This window comes from Lontra canadensis, unplaced genomic scaffold, assembly GCF_010015895.1.
Source record: "Lontra canadensis isolate GAN:19392208 unplaced genomic scaffold, GSC_riverotter_1.0 scaffold4, whole genome shotgun sequence".
In the NCBI taxonomy this organism is placed as follows: Eukaryota; Metazoa; Chordata; class Mammalia; order Carnivora; family Mustelidae; genus Lontra; species Lontra canadensis.
The window spans coordinates 23,933,415-23,958,334 of NW_022630998.1; the positions used below are offsets into that span (position 1 = coordinate 23,933,415).

Consider the following 24,920-nt stretch of genomic DNA (forward strand, 5'->3'; position numbering starts at 1 on the left):
AAACTGTACATAAGTCTGCCCTTCTAATTAATAGTCCAGGAGTATAATACAGTTATAGATCTTGACTACAATCACATTAAACTACATGGTTTCTAAGCACTTCTTTTTTTCTCGGCCGTCAAAGTAAATCTGAGAAAAAAAACAGATTTTCTTGACAGGTACGTATTCAAAATTGGTAAATTCTCTTAAGTAACAGAATCAAATGGCAGTACCAGCACTGACTGTATAATGTTGAGCAAGATATTATATAACCCCAAGGGATGCCCGGGTGGTTTAGTCACTTAAGTGTCTGCCTTTGGTTCAGGTCATCATCTCAGGATCCTGGGATTGAGTCCTGCACTGGGCTCATTGGTCAGTGAGGAGTCTGCTTCTCCCTCAGCCTCTGCCTGCCACTGCCCCCACCCCCCATCCCCCACCTGTGCGCACGCTCTCTCTCTCTCTCTCTCTCATCTTTAAAATAGGCATAATACTATCCACTTCACAGGTTAGATGTGAAGACATAATAAGACCATTCTTTTTGAAAAGTGCTTATTAAGTACTCTGTGCCTGATCTCTGTTACACGCTAAGGATACAGCAGTGAATAGGCAAACTCCCTACCCATAAGGACCTACATTTAATGAAAGGGAAAAATGATAAATAAATGTGTATTTTTCAGATGATGATAAGTATTATGGAGAAGAAATTAAGAAGGGCATGAGGGAGACAAAGTTCTGGGAAGAGATGTGGTTTTTATATGTAGTGAGAATCAATGTAAGGCACTTAGAACAGTAAATGGCAACATTAAATGCTCAGCAAATACTAGTTGTAATTATTTCAACAATACAAAGGCTCAAGACTCAAGAAAGTAACTTTAGACATCCAGAAAGTAACATTCAAAATTTGCAATTTTGCCTTATCCTTTCCACAACGAATTTCTTCCCAATTTTTCCCACATTTGTTATTAGATACATTTTCAAAAATGTACTATCTACGACTACTGCATATTTAATTAGTGCTACTATGTTTTTCACACATTATTCTCTTATGGCATTTTATTTTTTGATGCAATTACCATAACCATTGTACAATGTAGGTCTCCATGAGCACAAGAAGAACTCTACTATGTTTCAGAATTAGGTTATATAAGTCCAACTATCCATTTTATTGATATTGCTATTAATAGTTAAGATAGAAACTGGTAAGATAGAAATTAATGCTCAAATATTTGAAAACAGCGTATGAACATGTTCTAGATATTATAAGGCACAAAAATTAGTTGAAGATTTGAATATGTATCTCATAAAATAGCAGTATGGTGACTTATTGGTATGCCTGTGTTCAGTAAGCAATCAAATGGAATGGTGACAGGTAGCACCCTAAGAAACCTGCCTCACCCTCAGCCTATCTGAGTCAAGTCAAATGGTCCTATGGACCACCATGGTGGAGTCTGAGTGCTCTTAACAGCATCCATTAAGAGTATTTTTTTAAATGGGGAAAACATAAAATGGGGGAAGACTAGACATCAAATAATCAAATAATTTTACATAAGCCTAAGTAACCCATAGGCATTTTTAAAATTTACAACCTTGAAAAGGTTTATCATAAAGGTTTAATGAATTTTTTAGAATTAACATTATTATTATTTTATTTTGTGGTGTATTATTACCAACCAGTATATAAAATGATACATTGTGTTTCATGGTAGCATAGTATATGCAAGCAATAAGAAAAAAAAAAATCTTTTATTAACTATGAAATTTATCAGATAATAAAAGTATTTACTATTATTTCAGTTTTTTAAGGGTCATTCATGCTTATTATAGAAAGGACCTTCATTTATAACTTAATTATGTGTGTGTGTGTGTGTGTGTGTGTATACATATATATATATATAAAATGACTTAATTTATAACTTAACAGTTATAGCCACCTGATGTGAACTCTGAGGTTTCAAGTGATTTCAGACTAAACTTACCTCAAAAGTCACAGTAACCATTCCATAAGTTCCTTTTTCTCTGATGAGAGTAAGAGGCACAGATTCATTTCTGCCCCTGGGCTCACTCACTGTGATTGAAAAAGGCTAGTGGGAACAGCAAAGACAGGCACTTATCAGCCAGAGGTAGAGGTGGTACAAACTGTTAACCTTAGAAATACTAAATTTACATAGACAAATTAATCCACATCATACCTGAAGAATGTGATATGACCTAGCATTAATTAGCTGTAGTTAATAAAAATGCTTGAAAGGTTAAAAATAATAGTGTAAAGGGAACATAAAACTTGGTCAAGCAAAAGATGCAAGTTCTTGTCCTGATTCTACCATCAGCTAGCTATTCTGCTGAAAGATCTTAGAGGTTATTTAATTGAAAGATGAGAAACTCAAATGCTCACAGGGACCCAGGATGTCAAAAAACCAAGTTGCGTCTCCCCGAGAGTAGCTGATTGTGACCACCCAGTGGCAGCACCACCAACAGGCCTTACTCCTAACCACTATGCCCTTCTCATTGGCCAACCTGCCAGTGAAAAGCAGAGGACTGCTAATGATTTTCAGGACATGATCACTGGAGGAAAGAAGCCAGGGCTTCAAATGTTGAAACACGCTGACTTGCGTGCCTGAAACTGGGCTTAGAAGAGGAGGAAGAAGGAAGCAGCCAGGTGCATGCTTTCTAGGGCAGCAGTGCCCATCTCTCCTGGTGACCCCAAGCCTCAGTGTCCCCATCCATAAATGGGGATCAGAATATCTGTCCCAAAGACATCGAACATCATCAGTGCTCTCTTCATCATCAACATAATCATTATCCAGGCCAGGAGCTGAAGCCAGCCTATTTAGCAACTACTGTGACCTCAACAGTTTACTTTGTTTCATTTTAACCTCATGGGGCAGGTGCCCAGTCAGGGGCTCCCTGGCAGCTCAGCAACCACAACAGTCAGGGACCTGCCACCAATGCTAGAAACTGGGATTCATTCCCAGAGGTTAAGAGGTACTATGTGAAGAAAAAAGGCGGGGGGGGGGGGGGGGGGGGGGGGGGGGAGGAGGGGGAAAGGGGGGGGGGAGGGAGGAAGGAGGGAAGGGAGGGAGGGAGAAAGGATGGAGGGAGAAAAGAAACCTTTAAATAAGTCAGTATGAGGTTAGGGGTGATAAATTGGGAGTGAATATAAAAGAAAGACAGTAAGGAGAAAAATTAAGCAATTAAGAGAGCCTGCTTCATAATTAACTAGTAATTCCCTAACATTTAAATAGAACTGACTGATTAATTAATTTAATTAATTTTGTAAATGACAATATAATGGAGGTCACAAAATGTCTACTATATTGACATTATCCACATCTTTTTTTAATAAAGATACTGCAATTAAAAGTTCATATTTATCTATAGCTTGCCTTGTTACAGAGATAATTTAAGGTAAGAAAATGACATAGAATGCACCAATTGTAGCAGCAATCTAAATTGGAAAATAAATAAAAAGCTGGGGAGTATTATCATCTTTTAGTAATGATAATTAGTAACATAATTCAAAAAGCCTCAGTATCAGGAAGGTAATTGTCGTCTAAAACTTAGTGGCAAGATCCAATTGTATCCAAGATAAATTTTGTTTTAAGAGCTGGAAACATGGGCACCTGGGTGGTTCAGCTGTTAAGCATCTGCCCTCAGCTCAGCTCATGATCCCAGGATCCTGGGATGGAGCCCCACATCAGGCTCCCTGCCCAACAGGAAGCCTGCTTCTCCCTCTCCCACTCCCCCTGCTTGGATTCCATCTCTTGCGCTCTCTCTCTCTCTCTCTCTCTGTGTGTGTCAAATAAATAAATAAAATCTTTAAAAAAATGGCTGCACCATTAAAAAAAAAAATAAGAGCTGGAAACAATTTCTCTCAAGGGGGAACCTGTCTTGTGTACTTCTTTCTAAAGATAAAACTCTCTGAACAGAGGACACACAGGAATTCAGTGATCAAGAGAAAAGAATGAACGGCTGAGCAAAACTGAGGGAGATGATGAGGAGTTTTAACCTTTAAGACATATGAGTAAGTGGGAAAAAAATCTCAGGGTAGGAACCGACTACAGAATTTTTAAGAACTATCGTGTCTTCATTCTATTCAATTCTGAGTTGACTATAGGTTTTTCCAGTATTCTTCCAGTAAATTTTTCTCATCTCCAACCTTCAGAGGAGGAGGACAAACAGTATTTTCTTTCAGTGGCAACTGAGAAAATCAAGCAAAAGGAACTACATTACAACATCTGCTACAGCCTAAATGTTTGTGCCCCTCCTCCCCCCACCCCGAAGTCATGTTCAAATCCTGGACAGTGGGGCCTTTAGGAGATGATTAGGTCACAAGGGCAAAGCTATTCTGAATGGGACTAGCGCCCTTATCAGAGAGACCTCCCACAGCTCCTTTGCCCCTCCTGCCCTTTGAAAACAGCACACTAAGACATCTAGGAAGCAGGCCTTCACCAGACACGGATCTCAGACGTCTCTGCCTCCAGAACTGGGAGAAATCATTCCTGTTGTTTTTAAGACACCAGTCTACAGAATTCTGTCACAGCAGACAGAACAGACTAAGACAACATCCAAGTTAGAGACCAGCAAATGAGGCAACGAATGAGTCAGGTGGGAATGATCAGCAGGAGATTAGGACAAGAGATGGCCATGATCCCACAGGCCTCCTCAAGCTGAAGAAATCTTAGGTAGAACAAATGAACAGTCTACAAAATGTGGGTCATGGATGAAGTTCGAGAAAATTTTATTTAAATATCAAATGTTAGGATGCTACCAGGTAACATCATGAAAAATAACAAAAGAAAAATTAATAACTATTATCTAACAACCACAAGATTAATCAAATTGCAACCATACCATATCAAATGAAATAATTCCAAATGCATTGTCATTTGATAATATTGTCACAGTCACAGTCCTTGGCCATCCAAGTTTTACATTTGCTGAAGGCTTCTAAAATAAAAGCCCAAGAATAAGTTAATAAAATTAAAAATAAGAGGAACAGTGAAACATTTTAATAGTTTCTGTTTTTGCGTAATTGTTCAGAATATAAATAAAAATACACTTGTAATGCAGATTAAGAAAATATATTCAAACTAAGTCAACCTGGTAAAGAAGTCCCAAATAAACTTTTTAAAAAAGTTTAAAAAACCACTAATCCCTGGCTATCAAATTATCAATCACTATAATGATAAGTAATCACTGGCTAGTAATGCCATATTATAATTAATGCCATTACTAATGTAATAGAGAATTAAGTAAGCAGTGTGAAATTCTATTCAAATATGATTTTTTTCTTACACTACAGAAGGTGCTGAAGCTTAACAGTTATTTTTTTCTGTAAGTCACAGAGCCAGATTAAAGATGAAATATTAAAACATCTTTTCTAATCAACAAGGGAAGAGTTTCCTACATTTCTATTGATATTCAACAGCAGCATAAAGGAATATGCAAAAAAGTAATACACAAAAGCAGAAGAGAACTATTTCAAGCATCATTTTCACAAAAATTTTACTCATACTGACCTAATGATTCTAAAAAAAATTCCCAATGCCCCTCAGAAAAATTAACTAGAACAGTGTTAGCAGTCATTACCTCAACCTAATAGATCAAGCCATAAAGGACAATTAAACCTTGGGCTATTCAAGCATTTTTCCCAGGGGCAGTCCAAAACAATTCTAAGGCGCAGGGACCTCCCGCTTCCACGCCTGCTTTTGGTATCCTTCTGCTTTGAACTTAGAAGTCTAGGTCATTCTTTGTGCATCTGGTAGCAGGGGAGGAATAAAAGAGAAAAGGGCCAAATGGAAGACTGGTTTTCTTGAGCATCTGTCATGGCAATTCCTAAATAAGCTGAATGGATCCAAAAACTAACTGTAGAATCTTCTAAACAAGATTGTCTGAGGAATAATAACCACAATAATAAGATTGTCTGTGGAACTGCCGAAAATGTCGTCAGTTCTGAGTTCTATGAAAACCACCTCCAGTCTCTAGATGGGCTTTATCTCTACAGAAACAGATTTTTACGCACTGTAAGGTTTCTCTGAGTTTAAGGTGGGCAGCAGGGGCAAAAGGACTTACCTGTAATGTTAAGTGAAAAATAAAAGTTTCATCAGGCTCTGGTAAGTCATCATCGCATACTGCTATGTATACTGTCCGATTTGTTTCTCCAAGAGGTATAAATGCTGCAGCATATGTGTCAAAAAAGTCACCGGTGTCATCTCCATACAGCTATCAAATGCAAAATATAGGTATTTCTTACAACAGTGTTAGGATAGGCATAACTGATGCTAATTGGAGCAATCAACAGAAAAAAACAGGAATCATCAACTCACGCTGATGTTTATAGACAGGTTGTACCAAAAACAAAACAAATATTTAACAATTGACAAAAATCACTGTCAAAAAAACATTATTAAAAATGAATCTATGCAAAAACATTTGCTTATACTCTGGAAGGTAAAGGAATCATTACACAGAAAAGTAATAATTATATAGGAAAGTAAGGATGTGAATATTTTTTTTCTACCTCTTAATTGATCTGAAGTGGATTACAGCAAACCTGACAAGAAAACAAACTGTAGCTACAACAGGAAATAAATAGGAAATAAAAAGGAATAGGAAATAAAGCAGGAACTAGCCTGCCAAATTGTATCAGGAAAATCAGTTATTTTTACCCTTTTGGTTTCAAAGAAATGCTTTTTTAAAACTTCAACTGAAGTTTTATTTATATTCTCCCCCACAACTCCAATAAAGACCTAATTCCTTTAGTCATCATAAACTTTTCCTTAACTTTTTAAGACTTCATTCTGTAACATCAACACTGCTAATAAGATTTTCAAGGGAGCAGTAATTATGAAATTATAAATGAGCAACTTCTGGTGCAAAGCTATATGAGATTTCTTTTGCCAAAGAACTCAAAATGAACAACTTAGCTACTGGAAAAAATACTATGATTTAGTACAAATATGTATAGGAAAATTATAGTCAATTTCTAGTTTTCTTTTATAAAAATAAAGTTTAAATACTTGAGATACCCAATTAACTTGTTGAGGGTATTGAAAAACTTGTACTCCTTAACATAAAAAGTGGCACAGCCTTTTAGAAAGCACTATCAAGAGCCATTGAAACAAAGAGAAAAACACAGCAATCCAGTCCAAAAAAATCACTTAACAACCCAAAATGTGTAAAAATTGATATATATGTAAACATTTTCATCAAAGCAGCATTTATAGCAGCAAAAATTGGAAGGAACCTCATTGAAAAACAGGTGGAAAATGATTGAGAAATGATGATGCCACCATCGAGAGAAACTGTGAAAATGAAAGGGCAATCCCAAAACACCCTTATGATACAATCGAAATTATGCATAAAAGATTACTAAGTATAATGTATACTCAAGTCCAGATGAATTCAGTAAATATATTCACAGGTCATAAATTAAAAACTCAAAGCAATGCACAAAATTATAAAACTGGGTTTATTTCATAAGCAGTTTTTCTTTCTCTTTTTACGATGTTTCACAATGTGGTTAATTTAATCTCCTTCAAAACTTATTTTTGAAAAAAAAATTTCAGGCACTTTGGGTCTCAAATACAGCAACATCCTTAGTGGTCATATGACTTTTTTTTTTTTTAATTTAATTTTTTTTTTCAGTGTTCCAAAATTCATTGTTTTGCACCACACCCAGTGCTCCATGCCTTCCTTAATACCCACCACTAGGCACACCCATCCACCCACCCCCCCTCCCCTTCAAAACCCTCAGTTTGTTTCTCAGAGTCCACAGTCTCTCATGGTTTGTCTCCCCCTCCGATTTCCCCCCACTGATTAAACATAGACACACACAAATAGGCACACAATCCACCTAATAATCAAAGTGTGTATAACTTGATAAACAGTTTAACAAATCCTGCCTAACTTCTACTTAAGTTAATGTATTTCATTTCTCCCAAGCTCTCTGACAAAATTCATTTTTAATTTGCCATTTTTCGGCTTTTACATATTTTATGTATTTTCCCTAAGCCACCTGAAATAAATATCTGAGCAGAGACAACTTGTAACCAAATTACTAAAAGTAAAATTTTCTTCTACTTAGAAATCGTTACTGATGTCTTTGGTTTTTATTTGTTTTAACATTAAATATATGAACATTTTAAAATAATCAGCCTATACCTTTACAATAGTATTATTGTCAAGCGCATATGCTACCTTGGAGCACTGTGTAAACTCTATAAGAAAAATGAATGGAATAGTGTAACTGCAAGTCATTTATCATAATGAAACAACTCAGAATCTCAAACAGTTAAAAAAATACTATCACTGAAACTAAGAAATTTCATATCATCTATTTCAGTAAGAATAGAACTACATCATTCCTTACCGATACAATTGCAGTGACATTTGCCGGCTCTCCTATCCTTTCGATGACAAGACGAATAACTGTTGTACTTGTTTCATTAACTACAAATTTTGTTTGTCCGGCAAACCTTATTTCTGTTTCTCCAAACACAAAAGGGATGAATAAAGCTGAGAGGAGATTTACTAGAAAAGATGCAGAGGGCATCCCTATAAGGGGGGGAAAAAAAAAAGCTTTGAATGTATTTTCATTACACTGTTGCTTACAGGTATAAACATAGGATGAAGAGCTAGACAGTCAGCAACTAAGACATAAATACATCAAGTATTAAGTATCCAACTTAAATACGTGATCAAAGAAACAAGTTAAAAAATCACAATCTCTTCTGTGGTTCTTTTTTACAATTCATAACTACTTTTTGTTCTTTAACTTATATATCAAGATAATAGTTATTAGTAGCCTTAAACTTTTTATTAAATTAGGGTTTTTAAAATTTTTGACCCTAAAACTTATTCTAAGAAAAAACATAAAGTAGTACCTTGGAAATGGAGTTAAAGCCCATATTTCCTTCCCCCAAGTGAAACTGTAAAATGTAAGCTAAAACTAAAAAACTATCAAATGGATCAATAATCTTAATGCGGTTTCTTCATCTTTTTATTTGATGATCACACAAATATGAGAGAACTCTTAAAAGTGGTATGTAAAAGCAGTTGAAGCTAAAACTTTATTGTAAATTGATTTCTTGGTTGTTTCTACCTTTTCCTAAAATTTGTCTCATTTGAGAATGTTTTAAAAAAATTTTTTTAGTTACTGCAAGGAAACACTAAAGTTTTTAAAGTTTTTTAGTTATTGTAAGAAATGCTAATATTTTCAACATATGTTTCCAGGACTTAAATTTCTTCCATTTAACAAGCTAAAACATTAATATCATTTCTTAGAAAATGTCTATGTTGCTTTAAAAATAAGCAGCATAGACAAACATTTGACAGTATGTATTTCCTTCTCTTCCATAAGTTCTTTTGTTTTCTTCTTACTAGACTGTGTGTGTTTATGAGTCATCAATAGCGTTCCTGCTTTCAGCACTGTGTGATTCAAGTGTTTTCAAAAGCACAACAGTGCAGTGGCCTCTTGAAAGCACTGTTGTTTTGTAATGTAGATGCACCTCCACAAAATGTGAACAACTGATCTCACGGATCATTAAGATTCCAATGGATTATGTGATCAGTCACACGAACATAACAAGTTCATGTGTTTTAAAGGAGAGTTGCATTATGCACTCTATGAGCCAAAATGCTTCCTATTAATCTTTACCTTGGTCGCAAAGTAATAAAACTTTCATGCATGCGGTACTTCCACATGGCTACCCATGGTGTTATATTTAGAAACCACCAAACATACAAGTTCTTGATATATTTTAGTTTAAATGCAATTTGCTCAGTCAAGTATATTCAAACAATGCAATCTGAGATTGCTTAAAGATGTCTCCCATATTTATGGCTGCAAAATCCAGACAGGGATGCAGAGGTCAGACAGAGTCCAGGAAGGGCCAACAGAGACAGAGATTCTGGAGGACTAAGGCATTCTGTACACCTGTGCCTTCTAAGAATGTTCACCCGTCCTGGGGATAAGGGACTTGGGGGAAGAAATAAAACAGCTCTCTCTTCCCTGACTTCTAAGGTGGAAACCTTAACCAAAAGTAAGTTAATTTAAAAAGTGAGAGAAAGGGAAGGAAAAAGGCAAATACTGGGCGAGTCAGGAGATTAGGAGCAGCTCTGGGGCCACCAAAGACAACTGAAGGTCTTCTGTGGAATTCTAAAGCCAGAATGATTTCACACCTCACTTATGACAAACAGTAGGGGGGAAAATGGACTAGGAATGAGAAAGAGAATACAGAATGGAGGGGTGAGGAGGCAGTGAGCTTGGCTTTGGATGTGTAAGAAAAAGATCAAGTTTGGTCTATTGTGATTTTGAAAGAAAAAAATTCCTTGAACGTGAGATGTGACAGAACTTTGAGCTGAGAGGAATACGACACCTGAAGTTCTAAGTGAGAAAGAGTGAAAGTGAATTAGAGCATGACAAGAGGGAATCACAAAAGGCTGGGGAAATAAGTTCTCAAAATTTGTTCTGCATCAGAATCAGCTCAAATGTTTGTTAAAAATGCTAACTCACACACTCAAAATTTTTGATCCAGGGAATTTAGGTTGAGGCCCAGGAATCTACATTCAACAGGCAGCCCTACTGATTCTAATTCTAAGCCCAAGTGATCCTTGAGACATACTTTGACATACACTGTCCAGGAGTGTAAGGAAGAGTGTGAGGAGTGTGTTCGGGAGTGGACGTACAATAAACCACATTTGCAGCTTTGAGTTAATTACTGAATTTTTCAATGCAATATGCTTGAACTTACTGCAGACTTCCTTATTTTTTCCTATACATTATTATATTATATTCTAAGATTCCACATATCCCAAAGAAAAACTGCAAAGACCTATAGAAAGTAATCAGAACAGCGAATGTTTATGTACCGTTGTTGTAGAAACTTTACTTAACAACATCCCTCTGAAGAAGGTACTAGTAGCATTAAGCTCATTTATAGCTGACGAAACTAAGGCACAGAGAAGTTAACACATGTGGTGCTACTTAACTAAGTAAATGACCAGGCAGGATTTGAACCCAGCAGTCCACATGCAGACTCTACCCCATAACCATACTATATTGCCTCTTACATACTATTCCTACAAATCACATGCCTCCATCTTAAAAAATTTGGTAGATTGCTTATGCTACCTGTTTCCAAACATTCAAATATTTTAAACTCATGCACAATAACCAAAACTTCCATGAAGATGTATAATTACAAGTCTGCTAAGTCTGCACATTATTGTTCTAATAAACATTACATTTATTTAACAGAAACTACAGTTCTCTTGACTATTTTAAATATTTAATAGCATCTTTTAATGTCAGGACCAATGAGCTCAAGTGGTGCATTCTTACAGTTTCCCAGGCAATTAGAGCTCCAAGATCTTGTGGCTAAGTCAGTAAATTCATTTTAAATTGGTGCACATCAGTGAATTTTGAGATTATGTGAAATGAACAAACAAGCATGATTGGAAATGCCTCAAATTCTGTGACATCATTGATAATTGAATCTCCCCTGCTTTCATCTTTTCAACTTGTAAGAAAAGTTGTTGAGGCAAAGTTGGCATTCAACAGAAACTAAAAGATGAAGAAAAAGCTTTGAAAGTGAAGTTCCCATTAGAAGACAGGCATAATTACACAAATGCTGAAGTTTCTTTTTTAGAGTAACTAGGTACATTTTCCTCTATCATACTAAAAATCTAGTCTTTGGAACTCTATTAAACTCAGAAGAATAGGCATTAGCAACTGACACAACATGTAAATCTTTTATCTATTTCAGGTCACTTTTCACTTACTTAAGAAAAGTTTTACATGACCCATCAGACCACCTATTTTAAACTTCTCTGTGAAATGAATTCCAAACATGTGCTTAAAGATGTCCTTAATTCATAGTCTGTCACAACTGTCAAAGAATAATTTTAGCAATATTAAGGCATTCCTCTGCTCTGCAGGGGCATAATGTTCTAATATTCAAATTCTCTCCTTTTCAGCTATAATCCATGTTTTCCTCACGCCTTGCTCAGTATGATTCAAAGGAAATGAAAGCTGTTCCTGCCAATAGATCTCTTATCTCTGAATACATTTCTTACCATGTTAAAACAATATGAAATTTATGTTACTTTCTTATTTCCTGAGTTTTACTATGAAGTTTTGACAGAGTCCTGCTAACATATAAGTACAAAGTTTTCAGTTTTTAGATTCCAGTAATCACATGCAGCCTATAAAAAAGTCATCTAATTCTGCAAATATATTTCAAAATTAAAATCAGGAACATATTAGAATAGTTTCTACAACATATATTGGTTGCTTTCCGAAGAGCTGATTAAAACATGGTATGACATTTGTGCAGCGAGCACCTGCTCGCTAGACATCATGCAACATCCTGGGCTCATCACTGACGATACAAACATCCCTAAGATACGGCTCTTGGCTCTATGATACTCTCGGCAATCGGCGAATGCCTCAAATCAGGCCAACTGGAGCCAAAAAGATAATTCTAAGATTCCTGTTTAAGCATAAAGATGCAGATTCCCTCTTTTGCTGGATTTGGGATCATTTTGATGGGGGACAGTTTCCTCCAAAGCCTGGAAATAAAGCCAAAACAGCCAGGGACAGAGCCAAGATGTGGAGAGGAGCCAACTCTTGATAATCAAGCTCTGCTTCCTGAATCCAACTTTACCCTTGCCTCTTCAGTTACTGAGGCAATAAATTACATTTTTTTCAACAGTCACCTTAGGTTAGATTTTCTGTCACTTTCAACATCAATATTTATCCATTAATCTCCAACCTGTGACTCTATGAACCCATGTCGTGATATACCAAGTGGAAGATTTCTCCTCCTTTACTCCAACATTCGACAGTCTTACTTAGTCTTTCTAAAATTTTGTGGAAAAATACCACACTAGCTCTTTCCTGTTCCCATGCAATTATTAACACCATCTATAATATTTTCCCCTCCCACCTCAAAACTGACAATGACTAGCAAGGAAATTTAGGACACACAGACAAACCAAAGTTGTCTTCACAATAAAACAAAGTGGAACAGGAGTACACCACACCTGACTCAGTGTTCTGGAAAAGTTGATACATTCTGATTCTCACAAGGAACCCCAATATTGTGCTTCTTTAAGTTAGCATGGCATTAATTCCTTTCTCTTGCTTTTTTCCTGAATGCCTACCTCTTCTTTCTCTTGGGAAAACCTACTGGTTTTCAGTAGGTTTTCAGGTAACCTACTGGTTAGCATACAACATATTAAACATCATTTATAAAATAATACTCTCCCACATAATATGTCATACTAACCACCAAATTCTACATCCCTCTTATCTAGGGTATTACCTTCCTCCTATCTTACTTCTCATTACTAGGTACCTTAGGAAAGATAGCAAGTATAGTATATCCTGAGTAAATGGGAATAGCCATCTATTTTAAGTTCCAATAAGTCTATAGGAACAGAATAAAATAAGGTTTAGAATAAAATAATAAATGAGACTAAGCACTCAAAAGATGACATTTAAAAATATATATATATAAAATGATTCTGCTGATTGTGCAGTAATTACCTCTCATACAAAACTCTGTTTGTTTGTTTTTTTTAAGATTTTATTTATGTATTTGACAGACAGAGATTGTAGGCAGAGACGCAGGCAGAGAGAGAGGGGAAGCAGGCTCACTGCTGAGCAAAGAGCCCAATGCGGGGCTCGATCCCAGGACCCTGAGATCATGACCTTGGCCGAAGGCAGAGGCTTAACCCACTGAGCCACCCAGGCGCCCCAACTTTGGTCACTTTAAAAGTTAACTTTGTCAGGGTACCTGGGTGGCTAGGTGGGTTAAGCCTCTGACTCTTGATTTAGGCTCAGGCCATGATCTCAGGGTTGTGAATGGAGCCCCACCTTGATCTCCATGCTGAGGGTGGAGCCTGCTTAAGATCCTCTCTCTTGGGGTGCTTGGGTGGCTCAGTGGGTTAAAGCCTCTGCCTTTGGCTCAGGTCATGATCCCAAGGTCCTGGAATCGAGCCACGCATCGGGCTCTCTGCTTAGCAGGCAGCCTGCTTCCTCCTCTCTCTCTCTCTCTCTCTCTCTCTGCCTTCCTCTCTGCCTACTTGTGATCTCTATCAAATAAATAAATAAAATCTTTAAAAAAAAAAACAAAAAACCTTCTCTCTTTCCCTCTGCTCCTCCGTCCCTCCCCCACTTAAAACATAAATTAATAAATAAATGGTAAAACTTAACTTTGTCTTTTTAAGTTTTAAAGTAAACAACTGTACAACCCCTATGAGTGATGGGACACAGTGAAATGACAAATACTATTAATGCAGAATGGAATAGATGCATTGACCTTTTGTTTCAGTTGTTGCCTTATCAATGCCATAGCAAGCATCTTCCCACGGTGTGACCACCAGATAACTGATACTGAAAATATGATCCTGATGGAAAAGGTTTTCTAGTTTAGAATTACTTCAGTTCTATTACATTTACTAACGGGCATTCTAAAGCTATAGAGTTACTCCCACGGAACAAGAGAAGTTTCACCACTCGTATCATAAATTATTCAGCCTCTAAGAATTCTTAATTTGTGTTATTTATATTTGGGCAAGTACTACAAAAAAATTGATGTTTTCCTTCTTCCGTACCAAAACAGAATTTAAATTTGCAACTTTCAATAAAAAAGTAAGCTAATGATACAAATAGAGGAAAAGCTAGATATTTTTAGATAAAAAAAGGTATAGTCTCTTATAGTTATGTGGACCATACCTAAACTTACCTTTACCACCCTTGTTTAATTAATTTTAAATTTTTAAGGAGAATATTTTATTATATAACAAATATATATATATATACATACACATATGTATATATATATATATATGTTGGCACAATATTAAGAAGTACGTGTCCCTCACACCAGCCCCCATCAGCCATATGCTTCTCTTACCCAGAGTCAATGACAATTATCAGCTTCATCTGTCTCTCACAAGAGAGAATCTATGTATATATTGAGATGTACAACTATAGGAGAAAATTCCTGTGACAGATTTTGTTTTCTTCAGCTACAGACTTCAGGAATCTGCGCGTTTTCTCAAGATGGTAGCTGATAGAGAAATAGATACAACGGTTTGATGTTGACACTCATCATGGGAACGCACATAATTGTCTCAACTACACTCCATCACCATTACAAATCTCATCAATTAAATGATCACGTCCACGGACTTTCACTACACTCATCAAGTCACCCTCTAGGGAAAGAGACAAAAATCTGGCAACTTGCACTTTCTTAGACCACATATTGTCAAGCCTACATTCATCGGAACTTCCTGACCTCTGTACATGAACATAAGATTTATCCTGGGATTCCCTTTGACTTCTGCCCTTTGATCTGTTTGCTGATTCCATGTTTTCTTCTTTCTTGGTTTACTTTGTTTATTCCCTTGTTTTGACAGAGAACATCCTCCAGTAACTTTGTAAGAAAGGGTGTGTAAAAACAAACCTTTTAAATCTTGTATGTTAGGAATTATTGTATATTAATCTTCCACTTAACAACACTTTCATTGGGTATAGAATTTTAGGTGAAAATAATTTTTATTATTCTGAAAGCCTTGTTCTATTATTTTCAAACTACCAGTGTTGCTGTTAAGAAATCCAAAATCATTTTGATTATGAAATATTGTGTTTTTTTGCATTGTCCTCGCTCTGGAAGGTTCTTCTCTTTGTCATAGTGTTACACAATTTCACAGGATTTTTCTTGGAATGGGTTTATTCTTGTTCATTTGTCTGAGCACTCAGCCCCCTTCGGTCTGACACTCAATTTCAGATCTAGAAAATTTTATTTTACAATGATTTCCCCTCTTGTATTTTCAGTTCTTTTCATCCTAAAACTCCTAAAACTCTTATTATTTGATCTTGGTATTCTGGGATTGACCCTCTCACTTTTTTTTAAAGATTTTATTTATTTATTTGACAGAGAGAGAGAGTACAAGCAGGGGGAGCGACAGGGAGAGGGAGAAGCAGGCTCCCGCTGAGCAGAGAGCCCAACATAGGCTCTCTGTCCTGAGCTGTCTTTGTCTCCTGAGCTGAAAGCAGACACTTAACTGACTGAGCCACTCAGGCACCCTGACCCTCTCATTTTCTTGTCCTTTATTCTAATATTCAAATCTTTGATCTTTGCCCTGAGAATTTAAATCACCATTAAATTTCAGTTGTCCTATTAATTTTTTGATTTATGCTATTGTGTTTTCAATTTCTAAGAATTGATGGTATCCTGTTCTTTTTCTGTTAATTAAATACCTTCTTTTATGTCTCAGAAAGTATTAATTTTTTAAAGTTTTCTCTTTATAGTCTCTGTTACTGCTAAGTGGCTTTGCTATTTAATCTGGGATTTATCTTCTATTTTAAGATTTCTTCAAACATCTGGTAATTCTTGATTATCTGCATATGCTTAAAAGTAAGAGACTAAAAAGGATGATTGGATGTGCTGAATATATGGATCTGTTTATCTGAATATGACTAAGGGGGCGCTTGGGTGGCTCAGTCATTAAGAGTCTGCTTTTGGGTCGGTTCATGATCTCAGGGTCCTGGGATTAGCCCTGCATCAGGCTCCCTGCTGTGGGGGGAGGAGAGCCTGCTTCTCCCTATCCCACTGCTTGTGTTCCCCCTCTCACTGTGTCTCTTTCTGTCAAATAAATGAATAAAATCCTTAAAAATATATATGATTAAGAATCAGAGACCAAAATGAAAATTTGAAGTTTTGAGCATATATGAGAGAGTGTAGCTTGTCAACATTGGGTGAAATGAGTAAACTTTTTATTAGAAAGTCTCAATTTTAGTCCCTTTAGAAAAGATTTTACTCTCAGGTTGATCAGGTTCCCCAAAGAAAAATTTTCCATTCTACTATCTAGAAGATACAGAAATAACTATGAAGATTTCAGGGACCAAGTGACTGGAGCCTCAGCAATCAGTAATCATATATCATATAGGGATCTTCACCCTTCAAATATGCTTCGGATCCCCAATCAAGAAACCATGTTTAACAAGTTTCCAGAGAATAAACAGTAGAGCTGCACGGAGGAGGGGTCAGCAGTAGTATAGAAGAGATGCTAATTCTAGGAACCCAGCTACTCCTGGGACAGATTCCATCCCATCTAGTTGTCTACCCAGCCCACTCCCCATTGTTACAGAGGTACTTGGTACTCCCTGTATTTTTTTAAGAATCCTGTGCAAACTTAGCATTCCTTGGCCTACTAGCTTATAGAGTTAAGCTGCTGCTATTGGTCTGCTAAGCCAATTATTACTCATCTGTCTGCCTTCTGGCTCAAAAACCACATTGCTATTGTCTCCTCTCCTCTTCAATTGTTGTGCAGCTATACAACTTAAAAAAAAAAAAAAAAAACTTTCCCATTAAGTTTTAGGTGGTTTAGGAAGACCCAATATTAAAAGTGCATAAGTTCCTATGTTCTCCAATTTTCTTCAATATTCAAGTATAATTTTAGATCCTGTCATGGTTCTAACAAAACATTTTGGCATCTCCCATTAACTGCTTCCAACAGATAATTTTCATCACCTTCATATTTTCAACTGGTTAATTTTTTTTTTCTCTTTCACATACTTTTGTATTAATCATGCATTGGGAGCCAAAATATCTAGGATCTAGTTCCAAACTGGGTTATGGATTCATGGAGATTTACTATATTATTTCTTCTACTTTTGTATGTTCAAAATTTTCCATAATAAAAAAAGGCTTTATAAGAAAAATCTTTGAAGGCTCCTAACTGCACTTAAAGTGCAGACTCTACCATGGACTACAAGACCCAGTATAAACAGACCATACCTATTCTATCAAGTCCCACTCTCCCCCTCACTCATAGCCATAGTGGTGGTGTTCCAGATCCTTGGATGAGTCAAGCCCTTTCTAACTTCTGTGCCATAGCTGGTTGCTCCCCAGGCCTAGGACTCTCTTCCCTCCTACCTTTCCCATGACCCTTTCTCGTCTTTTATGTTTTTGCTTAAATGTCATCTTCTCAAAGAGACTTTTCTATTCTCTGTATGTAAAGACATTTGTCCTGATATCCTCCTCTCAGCTTTTTGTTTCTTTCATTGCACTTAATCACAATTTGCACTTATTCTGTCTCTCCCCTTAGAAGAAAAGCACCATCAGGACAATCGCCCATCATGGATTCTCAACACCTACCATGAGTACAGAGATGAGGCCCAACAATATTGATAATTTTTAAGAAAAAGCACCTAAAACTTGGATATTAAGCAAAAAAGCGTGTGCCGTGTAATTTCAATATCAGATAGGGCATAGACCCATCCAAGATTTAAAGAAATGCACTTTATTCAACTCAACATTTTTTTACTATCAATAAAAGGTTTCAGACTTAGTGAAGTTACATGTAAATTTGGAAGTTTTCATGCAGTAAATGTGCAAATACTTTTTGTCCAGTGAAAGAGATATCCAGAGGTTACAGTTTTATTGCTCGGAGGACAATGCCCAGTTTTATAACTAACCTAGGAATCTTATCTCAACATTCCTTTATTAATTTTCCTGTACATATTTAGTTCCTCAAAAGCTCTTTGAAGCAGTATTAACATTCTCTTGGTTTCCTCACTAATGGGTTGAATATCTTTGACATGGGATCATCTTATATTTTCATGAGAGTCATGTTTACCAACTTTTGCAAAGTGTGCTTTAACACAATCTCTCTTTTTTCTTTCTTTTTCTTTTCTTTGTTCTCAGAAAAAGTAACCATGATAGAACAAATCACCCCGACACATGCATACGACTCTGGCTCCACAAAACCGTTTCAGTAAACAACTCTACAGTTTGAACCAAAACTTCCAAGGAAAACAAAATGTTACTAAACACAAATAAAGTAAGTAAATGCTTGAGACACGAAATCTTTTAAATAACGTATGTGTACCTCAGATTTCTATTGTATTCCAAAATATTTAAGCTTGACATTTCCCATGAGACCATACAGTCCCAATTGCTTGAGTCATCAACTAGATCACAAAAGCCATTCAAGCTGTTCATATTTGAATTACAAATGCTCACCAAGAAAACAGGAAGAACAATGTGCAGAAGCTTCAATTCTAGACTACGTGTGGCTCTAGAAGATTATGGATTTCAAATGTGCTCTCTCTATCCCACTTTGGCAAAGCACAAAATGAAGGGTTCACAACACTGAATCCTTTGAGGCAAATTTAGAAGCAATAAAGTCAATCAAGACGTGTGCACAGAGATTCCAAATATGAGTGTGCTAAAGGTATCACTTGTGAAGGAGAAGTAAAACGCACTTGCCCTTTTGCTCCTTTGAAATACAAGAATTGTGCGTCTCAACAAAGATTTCGTGAACCACCATTAGATGGCACCCCTCCATTTTCAAAAGCAAACATTTTCTTGAATCATGAAAAAAGGTCCTAAGAACTTAAAGATAGATTTTTGCCACCTATAACTCTTTGTAAAAATATAATTTGCAATTCCTCATAAAACTCAAAGACAAAAGTCACAAAAGCAATTTTATTGAAATTAAGATCTCACTGAACACTGCTATAATTAGTTCTAGTTTTTCATACTTCTGAGATTTAGTGTTATCTTAAAAAAAAATTCTCTTAGCCAATTTTTCCGAGTTTCTTTCTATTATGTGTCTATTTATAGAATGTCATTTGTTTTCAATGACGAATCTAGGCACTATCCTTTCTAAAGGAATTATATGCACACATGGCAGGTAAGGGAAAGAACAAAGTAAAAAGTTTCATGTTTAATGTTGAAAACAGAGGTTTCACCCCAAGAGGTCTACAGACATGTTTCTTAGGCCAAACTGTGTCTACAAAATAATAATAAAAGAATTTTTTCCAAGATTTAAAGTTTGAGGACGCCACATTTTTAAAAAATTGATTTCTAGGTTATTTTGAAAAAACTGAGTCTGCATTTCTACATGACATCAGTTGGCTCCAGCTGAATACCAACTGTGAATTATAAAGAGAACTTGAATTCCAAGTCCACACCAATGTCTCCTCTAAGTGGGATCAAAGAGGAAAGTAAAATACTTCTTCTGTTTATGCCATTCAACAGTAGAAAAACACGTACAAGTGTGTGTCCACACATACACCTACACACACATCCCAGGAATTTGATTTTACAGGGCAAAGGGAGAACATTCCTAGCAGTACCCTCTTGGGGATCCTGCAGTAGAAGTTATGAAGAGTCTAGCTGGACACTGCCAATGCCCCTGGGGATGCTGAGTCCCCAGTCACTTCTAGTCTCTGCCATCTTCCCATCTTTGCCATCGATGGACAAGTGAAGCCACTTCTCTGGAACCCAAGTTCCCTCAACTATTAAAGGGAAGAAAAAAGAACAGCTACAGCACTAGGGAATTTGTGAGGCACTCAGAAATTCATTCCAGTACACCAGGAAGTACCAGTTTCCAGGCTCTGTACCTTCAATATCCAGTGGCCAAGAGACTAAAGGAAATAAGACTGGGCATCCTAGGCTGTCCTGTGTGAGGCTCTCTCTCTACCCACCCACCCATATAATATAGCAATACTAGAATGAAAGGAGGACGTCTGATATAAGATGGAAACATCCAGAACCTAGAAAACTTTGCAAAGCACAGTGAAAACCCAAGATGGCACTGCGAGGTCTGAGGGGAATGAACTGCAACATTGTATTTGAAAACAAAATGGTGAGACTCCTCCTGGAAGGCCTGCAAAACTCAAACAAGAGAATCAGCTACCTCTACACACTATGTCTGGCATGGAAAGCACAGGTAGAAGAGCTATCCGGGAACTTTAGAAATGCCTACCTACCTGGCCGCACCTATCACTCCAGACTCCAGAGAGGGAGAACAGTACTTCTCAGAGTTAGAAAAATAAGTCTGTATTCTATGTATAATAACTTGAGGTTCCTCCTGAGGAAAAGAAGAGTACAAAAACAAAACAAAAGACAGACCAAGAGGGCCTGAAGATGTTTTGAGGTCAAAACTACTGTCAAAACCGTGCTGCAGGCGAGGATAATCTTCAGACTGTAATGCCACAAACCTTCAATTTGTTTTTGCCATTGAAGTATACTTGACATATAATATTAGTTTCAGGCATACAACATAGTGATTCAACAGTTACATACATTATGAAATGCTCACCACTTAAGCATAGTCACTGTCTGTCACCACAAAAAGTTATCGCAATATTATTGATTATATTCCTTATGCTATACTTTCACAACTCTGTGACTTACTTATTTTATAACTTAAATCTATACCTCTTTATCCCCTTCACTTAGTTTTCCTATCTTGCCACCCTTCTCCCCTATGACAACCACTAGTTTGGCCTATATTCATGAGTCTGTTTCTCTCTGTTATTTGTTTGTTCATTTGTTTTATTCCTGCTAAGTAAAATCATATGGTATTTATCTTTCTCTGTCCGACTTATCTAACTTAGCTTAATACCCTCTAGGTCCATTCATGTTGTTGAGAATACCAAGACTTCATTTTCCTTTATAGCTAAGCAATATTCCATTGCGCATATATAACACATCTTCATTATCCATTCTACTAATAATGGATATTTAGGTTGCTTCCATACCTTGGTTATTGTAAATAATGCTGCAATAAACATAAGGGTGTATCTTATCTTTTCAAGTGTTTTTGTTTCCCTTGGGTAAATACCGATTAATTGAATTATTGAATCACATGGTACTTTTATTTTTTTAGTTTTTTGAGGACCCTCTTATACTGTTTTCCATGATGGATACACTCCAATCCCACCAACAGTATATGAGGGCTCCCTATTCTCCACATCCTCACCAACATTTGTTACTTCCTATCTTCTTTATATTAGCCATTCTGATTGGCCTGAGGTAATAATAGCTCATGGTGGTTTTGATATGCATTTCCCTGATGAATAGTGATGTTGAGCATCTTTTCATATGTCTGTTGGCCATCTGGACATTTCCTCCTTGGAAAAATGTCTACTCATTCTTTAATTGGATAATTTGGGTTTTTTTTTTTTTTTAAGATTTTATTTGAGAGAGAGAACACAAGCTGTGTGGGAGGGACAGAGGGAGAAGCAGACTCCCCACTGAGCAGAGAGGTGGATGTGGGGGTCAATCCCAAGACCCCAGGATCATGACCTGAGCTGAAGGCATATACTTAACTGACTGAGCCACCCAGACACCCCAAATTTGTTTTGTTTTGTTTTGTTTTAGTGTTGAGTTGTATGAGTTCTTTATACATTTTGGACATTAAGCCCTTACCAGATGTATCATTTCCAAATATCCTCTCCCAATCAGTATGCTGCCTTTCTGTTTGTTGATGGTTTCCTTCACTATGCAAAAGTTTTTTAGCCTGATTTAGTCCTAAATGTTTATTTTTGCTTTTGTTGTCCTTGCCTACAGAGACAAATCCAGAAAAAGAGTGCTAAGACTGATGTCCAAGAGATTACTGCTTTTATTTTCCCTTAGGAGTTTCATGGTTCCACGTCTTAACATCTAGGTCTTAATCTATTTTGAATTTATTTTTGTGTATGGTATAAGCAAGTGGTCTATTTTCATTCTTTTGCATGTAGCTATCAAATTTTCCTAACAAAATTTATCAAAGATACTGTCTTTTCCCCCATTGTATATTCTTACCTTCTCTGTCACAGATTAATTGACCATATAAGCGTGGATTTATTTCTGGGCTCTTTATTCCATTCAACTGATCCATGTATCTATTTCTGTGCCAGTACCATACTGTTTTGATTACTAGAGCTTTGCTCTCTATTCCATTCAATTGATCCATGTATCTATTTCTGTGCCAGTACCATAGATTACTAGAGCTTTGCTGTATGTCTTGAAATATATATGTCTTGAAATATGTATGTCTTCAAGTTCTGTTTTTCCAACTTTGTTCTTCTTTTACTCAAGATTGTGTTGGCTAAAAGTTGGTGGAATCACAATTCCAGACTTCAAGCTCTATTACAAAGTTGTCATCATCAAGACAGTATGGTACTGGCACAAAAACAGACACATAGATCAATGGAACAGAATAGAAAGCCCAGAAATGGACCCTCAACTCTATGGTCAACTAATCTTCAACAAAGCAGGAAAGAATGTCCAATGGAAAAAAGACAGTCTCTTCAACAAATGGTTTTGGACAGCCACATGCGGAAAAATGAAACTGGACCATTTCCTTACACCACACACAAAAATAGATTCAAAATGAATGAATGAAGGACCTCAATGTGAGAAAGGAATCCATCAAAATCCTTGAGGAGAACACAGGCAGAGACCTCTTCAAACTCAGCCACAGCAAATACTTCCTAGAAACATTGCCAAAGGCAAGGGAAGCAAGGGCAAAAATGAACTATTGGGACTTCATCAAGATCAAAAGCTTTTGTATAGCAAAGGAAACAGTCAACAAAACCAAAAGACAACCAAAAGAATGGGAGAAGATATTTGCAAATGACATATCAGATAAAGGGCTAGTGTCCAAAATCTATAAAGAACTTAGCAAACTCAACACCCAAAGAACAAACAATCCAATCAAGAAATGGGCAGAAGACATGAACAGACATTTGTGCAAAGAAGACATCCAGATGGCCAACAGACACATGAAAAAGTGCTCCACATCACTTGGCATCAGGGAAATACAAATCAAAACCACAATGAGATACCACCTCACACCAGTCAGAATGGCTAAAATTAACAAGTCAGGAAATGACAGATGCTGGTAAGGATTCGGAGAAAGGGGAACCCTCCTACACTGTTGGTGGGAATGCAAGCTGGTGCAGCCACTCTGGAAAACAGCATTGGAGGTTCCTCAAAAAGGTGAAAATAGAACTACCCTATGACCCAGCAATTGCACTACTGGGTATTTACCCTAAAGATACAAATGTAGTGATCCAAAGGGGCACGTGCACCCGAATGTTTATAGCAGCAATGTCCACGATAGCCAAACTATGGAAAGAACCTAATGTCCATCAACAGATGAATGGATCAAGAAGAGGTGGTATATATATATACAATGGAATACTATGCAGCCATCAAAAGAAATGAAATCTTGCCATTTGCGACAACGTGGATGGAACTAGAGGGTATTATGCTTAGCGAAATAAGTCAGTCGGAGAAAGACAAACTATCATATGATCTCCCTGATATGAGGAAGTGGAGATGCAACATGGGGAGTTTGGGGAGTAGGAAAAGAATAAATGAAACAAGATGGGATTGGGAGGGAGACAAACCATAAGAGACTCTTAATCTCACAAAACAAACTGAGGGCTGCTGGGGGGACGGGGGGAAGGGAGAGGGTGGTTGGGGAAGGTATGTGCTATGGTGAGTGCTATGAAGTATGTAAACCTGGTGATTCACAGACCTGTACCCCTGGGGCTAATAATACATTACATGCTAATAAAAAATAAAAAATGTTTTTAAAAAAAGATTGTGTTGGCTATTCAGGGTCTTTTGTAGTTCAATACAAATTTCAGGATTTTCTGTTCTAGTTCTGTGAAAAATAATACTGGTATTTTGATAGGGATTACACTAAACATGTAGATTGCTTTGGTTAATATGGACATTATTTATTCTTCTAATCCATGAGCATGGTATATCATTCCTTTTATTTGTGCCATCTTTGACTTATTTCACGAATGTCTAAGAGTTTTCAGAGTTTAGGTCATTCACCTCTTTGGTTAAATTTGTGCCTATATACTTTATTCTTTTTGATGCAATTGTAAATTGGATTTCTTAAAATTTCTCTTTCTGGTATTTCATTAATAGCATATAGAAATATAACATTTCTATATATTGATTTTGAATCCTGCAATTTCAATGAATTCATTTATTCTAATAGATTTTTTGGTGGAGTCTTTAGGGTTTTCTGTCTATAGTACCATGTCAACTGTAAATAGTGAGCTTCACTTCTTCCTTACCAGTTTGGAGGACTTTTATATCTTTTACTTATCTGATTGCTATTGC

The 24,920-nt window shown here is 36.6% G+C and overlaps 1 protein-coding gene across 6 annotated transcripts in view; it reads right to left on the minus strand.

Moving 5' to 3' along the window:
• Positions 1-24,920, minus strand: part of ADGRV1 (adhesion G protein-coupled receptor V1) — a 554,175-nt gene that overhangs the window by 490,591 nt on the left and 38,664 nt on the right. For all 6 annotated transcript variants that reach the window (XM_032846581.1, XM_032846569.1, XM_032846573.1 and 3 more), the window contains exons 3-6: positions 8,351-8,535; positions 6,052-6,201; positions 4,831-4,926; positions 1,956-2,060 (exon numbers count right to left, since the gene is read on the minus strand). In XM_032846581.1, the coding sequence (XP_032702472.1) occupies positions 1,956-2,060; positions 4,831-4,926; positions 6,052-6,201; positions 8,351-8,533 (534 nt within the window). In that variant the 5' untranslated portion in view covers positions 8,534-8,535. The remainder of the gene's footprint in view (positions 1-1,955; positions 2,061-4,830; positions 4,927-6,051; positions 6,202-8,350; positions 8,536-24,920) is intronic.